General features: G+C 38.4%; 1 protein-coding gene and 1 long non-coding RNA gene across 5 annotated transcripts in view; one reads left to right on the top strand and one right to left on the bottom strand.

Moving 5' to 3' along the window:
• JAM2 (junctional adhesion molecule 2) overlaps positions 1-12,311 on the top strand; it is a 69,674-nt gene that overhangs the window by 47,021 nt on the left and 10,342 nt on the right. For all 4 annotated transcript variants that reach the window (XM_053564348.1, XM_053564349.1, XM_053564351.1 and 1 more), the window contains exons 3-5: positions 4,581-4,688; positions 6,535-6,687; positions 9,279-9,481. In XM_053564348.1, coding sequence (XP_053420323.1) covers positions 4,581-4,688; positions 6,535-6,687; positions 9,279-9,481 — 464 coding nt within the window. The remainder of the gene's footprint in view (positions 1-4,580; positions 4,689-6,534; positions 6,688-9,278; positions 9,482-12,311) is intronic.
• LOC128567252 (uncharacterized) lies at positions 6,406-12,250 on the bottom strand. Its single transcript, XR_008374835.1, has 2 exons — positions 11,359-12,250; positions 6,406-8,654 (listed from the first exon to the last, which is right to left on the bottom strand). It is a non-coding gene; the product is annotated as an uncharacterized LOC128567252 (long non-coding RNA).

Below are 12,311 nucleotides of genomic sequence, written 5' to 3'. Positions count from 1 at the left end.
GTCCTCACTTCTCACTTTCCTAGAGCTTCTTACTGTTCTTTCAGGCCCTCTACCAGGATATCTGAATTAGGACATCAAAATAATATACTTTAAGCTTACATTACTTTTTAAAAAACTGTATTGAGATGAAATTCACATAACATAAAATCCATCATTTTCAAGTGAACAGTTCAGTGGCGTTCAGTAGAGTCATATATTGTGCAACTACCGCCTCTGGCTAGTTCTGAAACATTTCCACTATTCTGAAACAAAACCCTGTACCTATTTACATTACTTTCTAATGCATGTTTTATTTTTAATGTAGAAAATCCTTGCACAATTCATTGCAATCAAATGTTAATCTCTAAGTTTTCTATTTTCTCATTTCATCTCTACTAGTTTAAGAATAACATTTTAATCTTATTTTTTTAATCTTATTTTATAGTTGTCTCAATCATTCCAGCTTGGTTCTTCATAAAGTATGCATTTATTTCGGACTCTTCCATGTTTTCGTTTTAGACTATTTTATGCACTAACTTAATTTTACTTAAAGTCTATAATATTTTATGATTTATGTAGACACATATGGTGCTCCACCTAATTCATTCATTCATTATCTTTTGTTTCTCTGATATCAGGAAACTATGATTTCGTGCCTTCTTTTCAGCACTGTTATTCTATCACTTCCCATGGTGGTGTCTAGACAGAATGAAACTGAAATCAGGGCAGCTCTGCCAGGCTTGTAAATTACATAAGCTGCTTTCTGCAGAGAGATCCAATCCTGAAAGCTGTAAATCAGCGTTTAACAATGTGCATTCCTCTGCAGAAGTAATTTCTGCCAGTTCAGAAGTACTTTGTAGTATCAATTCTTTTGTGTTATATAAGATTTGATTACTTTTAACCAAAAATAATCAGAGAATAAAATAGATAATCCACAGTATAGAATCCTAGGAAAATTAAAATTCATAATGATTCTATTTATATGATTCCTAAAACTGATTATTTTGTCACATGTTGTTGTTAATGCTTTTTCTGAGCAAAGAATTATCTTTTCTTAATCCAAATGAAACAGATATTTTGGCAATGAGATAATCACCTTATATAGAAAAACTTGGCACATTTTTCTGTTTTAATGTGCCTTCAGTTGAGAAAATATGATTTATACCTAATACAGTATTTTTTTGCTGTCCCCTGCAGTGGTATCATTTTATTTCAAATTTGAATAGTTTATGGGCAAATTTGTGATGTTATAGAGTATTGATTTCTGTCATGTCAAGGCATGCTCATGACTGCAACTAAAGAGAAGTTCCTCATGGGTGAAAATAATGATAATGACCATTTATGGGGCAGGTACTATGGGTGGGGTACCATGTACACCATGTGATACATACATTATCTCATTTAATCTTTACAATAACTTTGTGAGATGAATACTATTATTTTTATCAGTTGACAAATATGGATTTTTTTTTTAAGTTTTGTCATTTTCTCAATATCAAATACCTAGCATATGGCAGAGGTCTAACTCCAAATCCATACCGGAAACTATTGTATTATGACACCATAACCTTGAAAACTGATACAGAAAATTATACTGCCCACGAGAGCTAAATTTTTTGCTGAAGAGGGGAGAGTCCTTGGGAGTTAACTTGTAAATTCACTTGATTCTTTATCCTCAGATATTGACCCCATGATTCTAGTATGTTTATTCTCTGCATTTATTTCCTATGGTGGCCATAATCAAGTACTGCAAACTAGATGGCTTAAAACAACAGAAATTTAACTTTTCATGTTTCTGGAGTCTAGAAATTCAAGATCAAGGTGTTGGCAGCCTGGGGCGTGGGCACTAGCTCTTCCCTTGTTTGGGACCTTCTTTCTCAAAGAGCCACCTGGCAAATTCCCTCTCTCTTTGAAATCTTTGATCAAAATTTCACCTTCTAAATGAGGTAAACTCCGAATACCCTGTTTTTTTTTTTAAACTGAAGCCCTGTCTGCAGCGCTCCCAACCCCTGTGTGTTCCTTCTGTCTCCATAACCCTCATCTTCTACTGTACTTTGTAATTCACTCCAGGATGTTTCTTATTTCCTTGACCTCACCTGCTAGATTAAGATCCCAAAGGGCAAAGATCCTTAACAATGAATCAATGTTATTCATTGATATGGCTCAAGAACGATGCCAGGCACACAGTTTGCACCCAACATATTTTGGAAGAATTGGACAGACGTGTGGTCCTCAACTCCCTAGCCACAGACTGTTAGGAAACCAGCTGCATAGCATGAGGTGAGGACTATGAGAGTGAAGCTTCATCTGTACTTAAATCTGTACTTCACTCACATCATCACCTGACCTCCACCGCCTGTCAGATCAGCAGAGGTATTAGATTTTCATAAGAGCATGAACCCACTATAAACTGTGTACAGAAAGACCTAGGTTACGGGCTCCTTATGAGAATCTAATTCCTGAAGATGTCAAGTGGAGTTATGGTGGTGATGCTAGTGCTGGGGAGCTGCTGCAAATACAGATTTTATCATTGGCAGAGACGTTTGACTGCACAGAGACCATAATAAATCAATAGCTTTCAGACTCATGTCAAAACTCTTCCCCTACCCACTTTGGTACATGGAAAAATTATCTTCCTTGAAACTGGTCCCATGTGCCAAAGAGGTTGGGGACTGATGGGAGACCATTCTCCATGTCCTACATAGTCAGGGAGAGAGGCTGGAGGGAGGTCATTGGCCTTAGGAAAATTTTCCAAATATAATTTCCACAGAGGTTTGTTCCACAGTGCAGCATGTGAAAATATAAATTAGGAAGAATTCACTCAGAAGTGTGTTTGTGTCTAGTTAAATATATGAAATAATGTGGTTATTTGAGTGTAAAATTATTCCCGAGACGTAGGAGTAAGACATGGAAAATGGGCTAAAAATGAGTGTGGGTGTGTATTTAATTGTTGGAAACTCACAAAATACGGGAAGGAAGCCTATCTACAACTCAAGACTCCGGAAGGTCACCACCCATTCTCCTTAATCAACAGAACAGAACTGTGTTTCCTCAGACAGGTCCCTTAGCACGCGTTTGTCTTTGTAGCACAGTGGGTTGTAAACACATCTGTCAAGTGGTGTATACGTGTAACGTACAACCTGCTTTAAAATCTTTAAGGATCCTTGAAAAACAGTTTTTGGTTCTTTTCTTCTTCGCCTTTCTTTCGGCTGCCCTGCTTTCCATTTTTTATTATCTTTTATTCCATTCCTGTACTTCTAGCAATAAAATTAGAAACTATCTATAGCAAAATGAACAAAAATCATTATGCTATCACACAGAAATAGCTACTGGGTTATAATTTTCATACATATTTTTACAGGCCTTTTTTGTCTATGCCTATTTTTAATTAACCTGAAATAATATGTGTATATTATAAATATTGCTCTCTAATGTGCTGTTTCATGCATAATCCTGCACTCCTCTATAAAAAATCATTTGCTTAACACCAATACCAGTGGTACAGAAAGGATTTCTAATCAAAAATACCGTGCTTTTTTAAGGTCAAAGCATATGCCCATGGAAGAAAAATGTCTCAGAAATACGTAATTAACATTTTAGAGAGCCTGGTTGAAAAATACTTTAAAAATATTTATATCTGTAAGTTGCCCTTTGGCAACTTGAAGCAATTGCCATACTGGCACTGGTTTTTCTTCCCATTAGTCATTTTGTTTGGCCAGTGAAGAGAAGGGGTTCCTCCAGAGGTTCCAGGAATTCTTTAATGACGCAATTACCATAAATTTCCTGTGATAAAGGAACTTAGCCACATTGAGGCAGTTAAACTTTATGCCAAGACTAAGTCTGTAATAATTTATCTGGATTAAGGTGAGGTTATAAGCAATTTTGGGGGGGAGGGGTAGGAATCAACAATTTATTAGAAGACCATATTGGGTTTGTATTAATGTGTTTGTTGATGGGGTCAACATATCTGTCAAGTGGCGTATAGTTAAATATATGAAACAATGTGGTTATTTGAGTGTAAAATGCAACATTGTCGGGTAACTTCTCTGGGTTTCCCAGCACGGACGGGGCTGGACTAAGTGCCTTTCTTAGGCACTTGGTGTAGAGTGCCCTCTGCATACCTTCCTCCTGGTACTTATCAACACTGGACTGAAGTGCTATCATCTCTCTTAGTTGTCTTTTCTACCAGCCCATAGACTCCTTAAAAGACTGAGAAATACTTTATCATAGCTGCCATTTGTTAAGACCTTACTATGTCCAGGCCTGTGTGCTTTGCATATGTTAGTGTATTGAAAGAGTCATCACAACTCTATGAGGTCCCAGCTCATTTTATAGATGAAAACTCAGACTCGGTAAGTAGGGGCAGCAGCATTGTGTCACACCATGATGTGGAAAAACTACATTGCTGCCATATCATCTTTGGGTTAAAGCAACCTGGTATCTGTTGATACAATTTATGAATGAATCAATCAATGAATGAATAAATGAATGAAACACTATAAAGGAGTGATCTAAGGAAGTTTAAAAATTTGTTACCTAATTAAGTAAAATATAAATTTTAGAGACACTTTGAAAACAAATATTTTTGTTGTTATTCCTAGAGATTATTTTAGCCTGTAAAACCCCAAAGAAGACCGTTTCCTCCAGATTAGAGTGGAAGAAACTGGGGCGGAGCGTCTCCTTTGTCTATTACCAGCAGGCTCTGCAAGGTAAGAAGCTGTGGGCTGGATGAGACAAGAGCTAGGGAATGCCGAGTGCACTCTGTAATTTATAAATGAGAATAGGACAGGACTAATTACTGAAAATGTGTTTTTATAAGTGTGAGAGATGAAAACAACAGTGTCCGCGACCTAAAATGCCACAGCCATAAAAACAGAGGTCAGAGAACAGAAGCCAACATTGGGTTCCAGCACCTTGCATTTCTTAGCTCAGTAGGAGAGGATGTGCGTGCAATTGCTCTCGCTGGTAGATTACATTCTTGAGGGAAGAGAAGAAAAAATGGCATGGGCTAAGATGAATGCTTGCTGTCAGTAATAATGCCCTCACCTTGTTTCTTTAAGTCCTTCTTGAAAGCTAAGCCATAAGTAAGTTTAGTGAGTTAAGACTTACACATGGACAGGTAATTATAATACAAAGACCATTATCGAGTGCTTTCTTTACTTTCTTTTCTCTTTTCTTTGCTTTTTATTTGTTGTATATTTCTTTCTATTCTATACTCTTGCTGTTGAATATGTGATAAACTTCTTCTTCTTCTTTTTTTTTTTTGAGACAGAGTCTCACTATATTGCCCTCGGTAGAGTGCCATGTCGTCACAGCTCACAGCAACCTTAAACTCCTGGGCTTAAGCGATTCTCTTGCTTCAGCTTCCTAAGTAGCTGGGACTATAACCAATGCCTGGCTGTTCTTTTGTTGCAGTTGTCATTGTTGTTTTAGCTGGCCCAGGCTGGGTTTGAACCCTCCAGCTCCAGTGTATGTGGCTGGTGCCATAACCACTGTGCTACGGGCGCAGAGCTGAACTTCTTATTTACAATGTTGATAATGATGGATAAAATGTTAGGATGTCTATGTGCCTCAAAATAATCCAGTGCTTAGGAATACAGATGAAATAAGAGAGACCATGCAGCAATTACTGCCATAACTGGGTGATGGTAAATTGAGGTTCATTTTACTTTACTGTCTAATTTTGTGTATGCTTGAATTTTCCCATTGTTACATATTTTTAGAGTTGGAAATACAATTTTATAAGTATAATAAATATGTTATTATTTAAAAATACTATGTATTATTTCAATTTTAAAGAAGTAAATAAAAACTATTTAAAGCTTATAGAAAACTTAAAATATCCCCCCTGTCAAGATTAAGACTACAAACTGCTAGTTGCTAATAGCACAACTATCTTCACTTAAATTTTCTACATGTGCCAGTCTGGCACCCACACATTACATAAAACAGTACTTTAATTTTTTAATTCTGTACACATTGCCATCAAAAACTAACTAAAAGAAGACCAAACGTGGTGGCTCATAACTGTAATCCTAGCACTCTGGAAGGCTGAGGAGAGAGAACTGCTTGAGCTCAGGAGTTCAAGACCACCTTAAGTAAGAACGAGACCCCGTCTCTACTCAAAATAGAAGAATAGAAAAACTAACCAAAGAATCCTTTTAAGAGCTCCCCTACCCCCAACTTTTTCTTCTGTGGCAGTATTTTGTGGGCCACCACCCATACAGTTATTATTGTAGCCAATTAAACTGGGCTCTCCAGTGTTTTTTAAAAACACGGATATTTTTAAAGGGAAACAAGGAAGAGGTGAGGCAGGTATTTGAGCTGAATTATTTAAAATAAAATATGGAAACATAAATCTGAACATTCTAAAAAAATGGCCTTCTAAAAAAAGAAATTTAAAATAACAGCATCCTTATATAATTGTTAGGCTTTTAAAATTGATTTTTTTAATAAAAAAAATGCTTTGGTTACTAAATAAAGTGAGTTGAGGAAAGTATTACATGGAAAGTTACTTGCATTATTACTAACATCAGTATCTTCTTTTTCTAAAAGGTGATTTTAAAGATCGAGCTGAGATGATAGATTTCAATATTCGGATCAGAAATGTTACAAGAAATGATGCTGGAAAATATCGTTGTGAAGTTAGTGCCCCATCTGAGCAAGGCCAAAACCTGGAAGAGGATACAGTCACTCTAGAAGTGTTAGGTGATGTGCATATGTGTGTGTGTGACTTCTGTCTTCAACCCCATCCCAATCTCCAGCCCAGGACCTAATTCATTATCACAAAATATCTCTTTGTTTAAAATTGAGATAATTCGACATACTTTGTTGTATTGAAGATGGAGGAGACCAAGTTACAAGGAATGTGGGTGGCCTCTAGGAGTTGAGGTGGCCCCTGGATGATAGCATGGAACAGGGACCTCAGTCCTATAGCCACAAGAACTAAAATCTGCCAGTACCAGGAGTGAACCAAGAAACAGATTTTCTCTGGAGTCTCCAGATGAGAACTCAGTGCAGCCAACATGTTGATTTCAGACGGGATCTTACTGTGTTGCCAAGGTTGAACTTGAACTCCTGGGCCCAAGCAGTCCTCCTGCCTCAGCCTCATAATGATGCTACACGGTAGATAGGAAACTCTTCCCCAAGTATTCATTTTTCATTTGTTTGCAGCATGCATACTATTTCTCCTACCATATAAAAAGGTATCACATGAGACAACAGAAAAGCAATAAAATTTTAAAAAGGAAAGTAGACCAGGAAAGGGTTAAAATTTATTTGGTAAAGAAAGAAAATTAATATTTACTGTGTACCTAATATGTAATTATATATGTAATTTTACTTAATCTTCATGGACAAACTGATTTTTGCAGATTAAGAAATGGAAGTTAAAGTATTTTCCCAAGACTATACAGTTAGAAAGTGTCTGGACCAAGATTTGGATCCAGATTGGGTTAACTTCAAAGCCAATATATTGAGTTACTACAGGAATCACTGATAGATATTAACGGTTTGTGGCTGCAGTTGGTGGAGGAATGTGATCTCTCCTTCACTGGTGTTAGGATAAGGTAGCAAGTAAAGAGAATAAAATAGCTCCTCTGCCTTTTCTGATGTTTTGCAGGTTCCCTCTCAAATGCTAGTGATGTGCTAGTATAGAAGAAATTTAATCCAGGAAAGTTTGCAGCATATTCAGCTGGTTTATTTGTTTTCTATTGTTGTGTAACAAATTATCACACATTTAGTAGCTTCAGTAACACCTATTTGTTGTTTATTGGGTCCTAATTCTGTAGAGCATAAGTCCAACAACAACAACAGGGTGGGATATCTGCCCCCACTGCCCAGGGTGTCACACAGCTGAAATCTAGGTGTTGGCTGGCCTGAATTCTTATCTGGAGGCTCTGGGGAAAGTCCTTTTCTAAGATGATTCTTGGTGTTGGTAGATACATTGTGGTTGTAGGTCCCTGTTCAGAGAAAACTCCCTGCTTTTAAAGGTTCGTGTGATGAGGTCAAAGCCATCCATGAAATCTCTTTATCTTAAAGACAACAGATTTGAGACCCCAGTTACATTTCCAAAATCCCTTCACAGAAATATCTAGATTTGTGTTCAATTAATACTGAGAAAAAGTATATATATCCCAAGGATGGCAATCTTGGAGGGCCATCTTAGAACTCTGCCTATCATAGCTAGTTCTGGGTTTTCCTGGGTATTAGGTCACATAATAAAGTCTGCTTTACTTCCCAAAGACCAGAATAACCCTAATTCCTTGAACAGGAATTTTCTAACATGGCTAGTTCTAGACAGAATGGGATTTTGGTTGAGTACTGGGACTGAAAACTATACTCAGGTTAGATTTCTTTTGAATATAGTTGGTAATAAACATTAAAACCAGTCGGATGTGGTGGCACCTGTGGCTCAAAGGAGTAGGGCGCCAGCCCCATATGCTGGAGGTGGTGGGTTCAAACCCAACCCTGGCCAGAAACTGCAAAAAAAAAAAAAAAAAAAAAAAGGCAAAAAGCAAGGAAAGGAGAATCATGATGAAGAAAAAAAAAAAAAAAAACAACAGTCGGATGTGGTGGCTCACATCTGTGGTCCCAGCTACTCAGGTAGCTAAGGTGGGAGGATTTCCTAAGCCCCAGAGTTCGAATCAACCTCATTAACATAGTGAGACCCACACCTTTATAAGAAAAAGAAAAAAAAAATTAATCAACACATTGAAACCATTGGAAAACAGTAGAGACTGTTTATCTAAAGGAGTATAGCTGTTACTTTACCTAAGGTAGTACTTATAACAGATAAGTCCTGAACTCTCAGGGTGTGGCTTAACATAATACAAGCTTCTTTTCCATGTAAGTAAAGCCTGAATAGTTGGGGCAGGGTTGATAATGGACCTATGTTGCTCTATTTCTTCCAATTGCTAGAGTCTCAGCCTGATGTACATCTGAGATCTTCAGTACATGACTTACCAAGGTCACTGAAGGTGTTGACGCCTACTTCATAGCGGAGGAGATGGAGGGAGTGAATGAACAGAGAATCACATAGAAAGTTTTTATGAGTCAGGACTGAACATGGCATATATAAATTTTCTTCACACTCTATCCTGGAATTCAAGCATAAGACCCCAGCTGATAGCAAGGGGGCTGGCAAATGTGGTCTGCTGCATACTCAGGAAGAAAAAAAGGAAATGGGTCTGTTGAACAAGAAGCCAGTCTCTATCACAGGCGTCTAGGAAGTATATCTTTCCCTGTCTAATAAAATGCTTGATTGCCTTATAAATAACCATCTGACTTCCATTATTCAGTGGCCCCAGCAGTTCCATCATGTGAAGTGCCCACTTCTGCTCTGAGTGGAACTGTGGTGGAGCTACGATGTCAGGACAAAGAGGGGAATCCAGCTCCCGAATACACATGGTTTAAGGATGGGATCCCTTTGCAAGGGAGTCCAAAACTTGGCTCCCAAATCACCAACAGCTCGTACATAATGAATGCAAAATCTGGAATTCTGGTAAGTTCAAGTATTAGCCAATACCCTTCTTCTGTGTGGATAAAAATAAATATTTGGACTTAAGGGGATATGCAATATGAGGACTGATACTATTGCCTGCTAAGTGGAGAGAGGAAGGGGGAGCAGGAAAGATGTCAGTACCTGCACCAAGAAGTAACGGAAAGACCTGCCAACATGAGATGAGAACACAAGACACAGAACTGGGGAGCTCAGCATGCAAGGGTCGGTACCAGTGACCTGAAACAGGCTAAGACCCATCCATAGTCATGAAGCAGGCAGTTCACTACAGCTACTTTCCTTACCTGGAAAATTACTAAGTGCAGTCTCAATTTACAACACCAGAGAAAAGCACAGGAACTTGCTTGGGGATACCCTGACTCCATCCATTGCCAACCACGTGAAAATAGTGAGCATAGTCTATCGTGGTAGGAAGTCTGTGTCATTAAACTTTTCTATGACTTTAGCTTACCAACAATTTATTCTGTGACTTGAGTATCTGTTACTTTAGATTTTATCCCAATGTTCTGATTGTTTCCTCCTCTAAAATATTCTGTTTGAAAAGCCTTTATAGAAATACTGATGGAAATTTATAAGTATGCTCTTATAAGTTAATGATATGGGAGGCCCAGGTGGGAGGTATGCTTGAATCCAGGAGTTTGAGACCAGCTGGAGCAAGAACGAGAACATGTCTCTACTAAAAAAAAAAAAAAATATATATATATATATATATATATATATATATATATATATAGGCATCATGGTGGGAGCCTGTAGTCCCAGCTACTTGGGAGGCTAAAACAGGAGGATCACTTGAGCCCAGGAGTTTAAGGTTGCAGGTAGCTATGATGATACTGCTGCACTCTACCCTGGGTGACAGAGTGAGATTATGTCTCAATAAAAAAAATATAAATAAGTAAATAAAAATAAAGTTAATGGCATTTTAAAATAAAAATCATTTTTGCTTTTTCATCTGTGTTCTTTCAGGTTAGAGGCAGAAGTGAAAAAGGGGGCATTATGTTTGAAGCTTTTTTTTTTTTTCATACTACACATGAGTTTTAAATGTCTACCTTCCAGCAATACAAAATCCCTGCTGGAGCCATTATCAAAAAATCTGATATGCATGGTAATAATAATAATTGCAGTGAATTTTTAAAGGAAGTTACTGTGTTTCCTAAAAACTAGATTTTCTGGTAAATACTAAAGTAAGTTGAGAAAGCAGCTTTGCGGTGAGGCGTATCTATTATCCATGGATGTGGCTCCTCCCTGAGTGTGCCCAGGCTTTGGCCTTTTGAGCAGTCAGCAGGCACAGTCAGCAGGTCCCGGTGACTTTACACTGAGCAACTGGGCAGAAAACCTGCCATCACACTCTGCTATATTTACTTTTCAAATTTATTTTTTTCTCAGAGCAGGTGATAAGCCACAAGGCAAGTCTGAAATGATACAGGTTCTCTTTCCTCACTTAATCTCAACCCTTGAATGACCTTGTGATGTCGCACCAATGCACCTAGGTTGAACCCGGGTGGGTTCTTCTGTGGGAAATGAACAACAGACAGAGACTCCAGTGCCTGGATGCCAATGACTTCCTCTTAATCACTGATTATAATGTGCTGGAGATCATTTGGGTTTTAGTCTAACTTATTATTTACATGTAATGTTGGCCCTGAGTTCATGGTGAACATCCTAAATGCATTCTGTGGCTTTTGGGGGGAGTTAAAGATGATTCCATAGGGAGCCAGGAAAAGCTTCCTATTCCACTATCAGGAGGATCCAGGAGAAAGAGGAAGTCTCATGGATGAGGTCAGCAGGGACTACTGCAGTACTGGGGACGTGCTGGGAGGGTCACAGGCTGAAAGAATAATTCTGAGCACCCCTCTCACCCTCTGTGCTGGTCCTGGCAGGATCCTTCAAGGTGTCCAGGATGGTTCCCTTCTTTCCCTCCTTCCCTTCCTTTCTCTTTTCCTTCTCTCCTCCCATTCTGTCTGCCTTCATTCCTTCCAGATACTCTCCAAGGGGATAAAACTCTTAATAAAAATCCTTCTGAGGATTGCTTGAAGCCAGGAGTTCAAAACCAGCCTGGGCAATATAGAGAGTCCCTGTTTCTGGAAAAAAAAAAAAAAAAAATTAGGCCTAGTGGCACATGGCTGTAGTCCCAGCAACCAGGGAGGCTGAGGGTGGAAGATCACCTGAGCCCAGGAATTTGAGGCTGCAGAAGGGAGTATGATTTTTGCCACTGCACTCCAGCCTGGGTGACAGAGGGAGACACCATCTCTAAAGGGAAAGAAAAAAAAAAAAAGTCTATTGTATCAAAGTCTTAGCTTTCTATTACTTTCAGTTGAAGTCAAAAAAGTTAAATTTTATCTTTTCAGAACTTGTAAATATTCTAGAATTGATAGAATTTATAATCCTATAAACAATACTGATTAAGATTTTCTGAGGCCCTGCACTACTTCCTGGTAGTAACTCTGGCTCTTTATAGTCCATTGTTCCCTGGTGCTGTGCACTCGCCTGTGACTTAAGAAAGTTCATTTATAAACGGTGTTTCCTAGATATATAATACTACCATGTGCTATAAACTTTAACAAGTTCCCACTGCCTTTTAACCTTACTCATTTCTTGGTATCGTAAGAAAAATGAAACTTTCTCAGCCGGGCGTTGTGGCGGGCGCCTGTAGTCCCAGCTGCTCGGGAGGCTGAGGCAAGAGAATCACATAAGCCCAAGAGCTGGAGGTTGCTGTGAGCCGTGTGATGCCACAGCACACTACCGAGGGCAGTACAGTGAGACTCTGTCTCTACAAAAAAAAAAAAAAAAAGAAAGAAAGAAAAATGAAACT

Source organism: Nycticebus coucang, chromosome 16, assembly GCF_027406575.1.
Source record: "Nycticebus coucang isolate mNycCou1 chromosome 16, mNycCou1.pri, whole genome shotgun sequence".
NCBI lineage: Eukaryota > Metazoa > Chordata > Mammalia > Primates > Lorisidae > Nycticebus > Nycticebus coucang.
The sequence above is the reverse complement of the archived record's forward strand: the minus strand, read 5'-3'. Positions and strand labels throughout refer to the sequence as shown.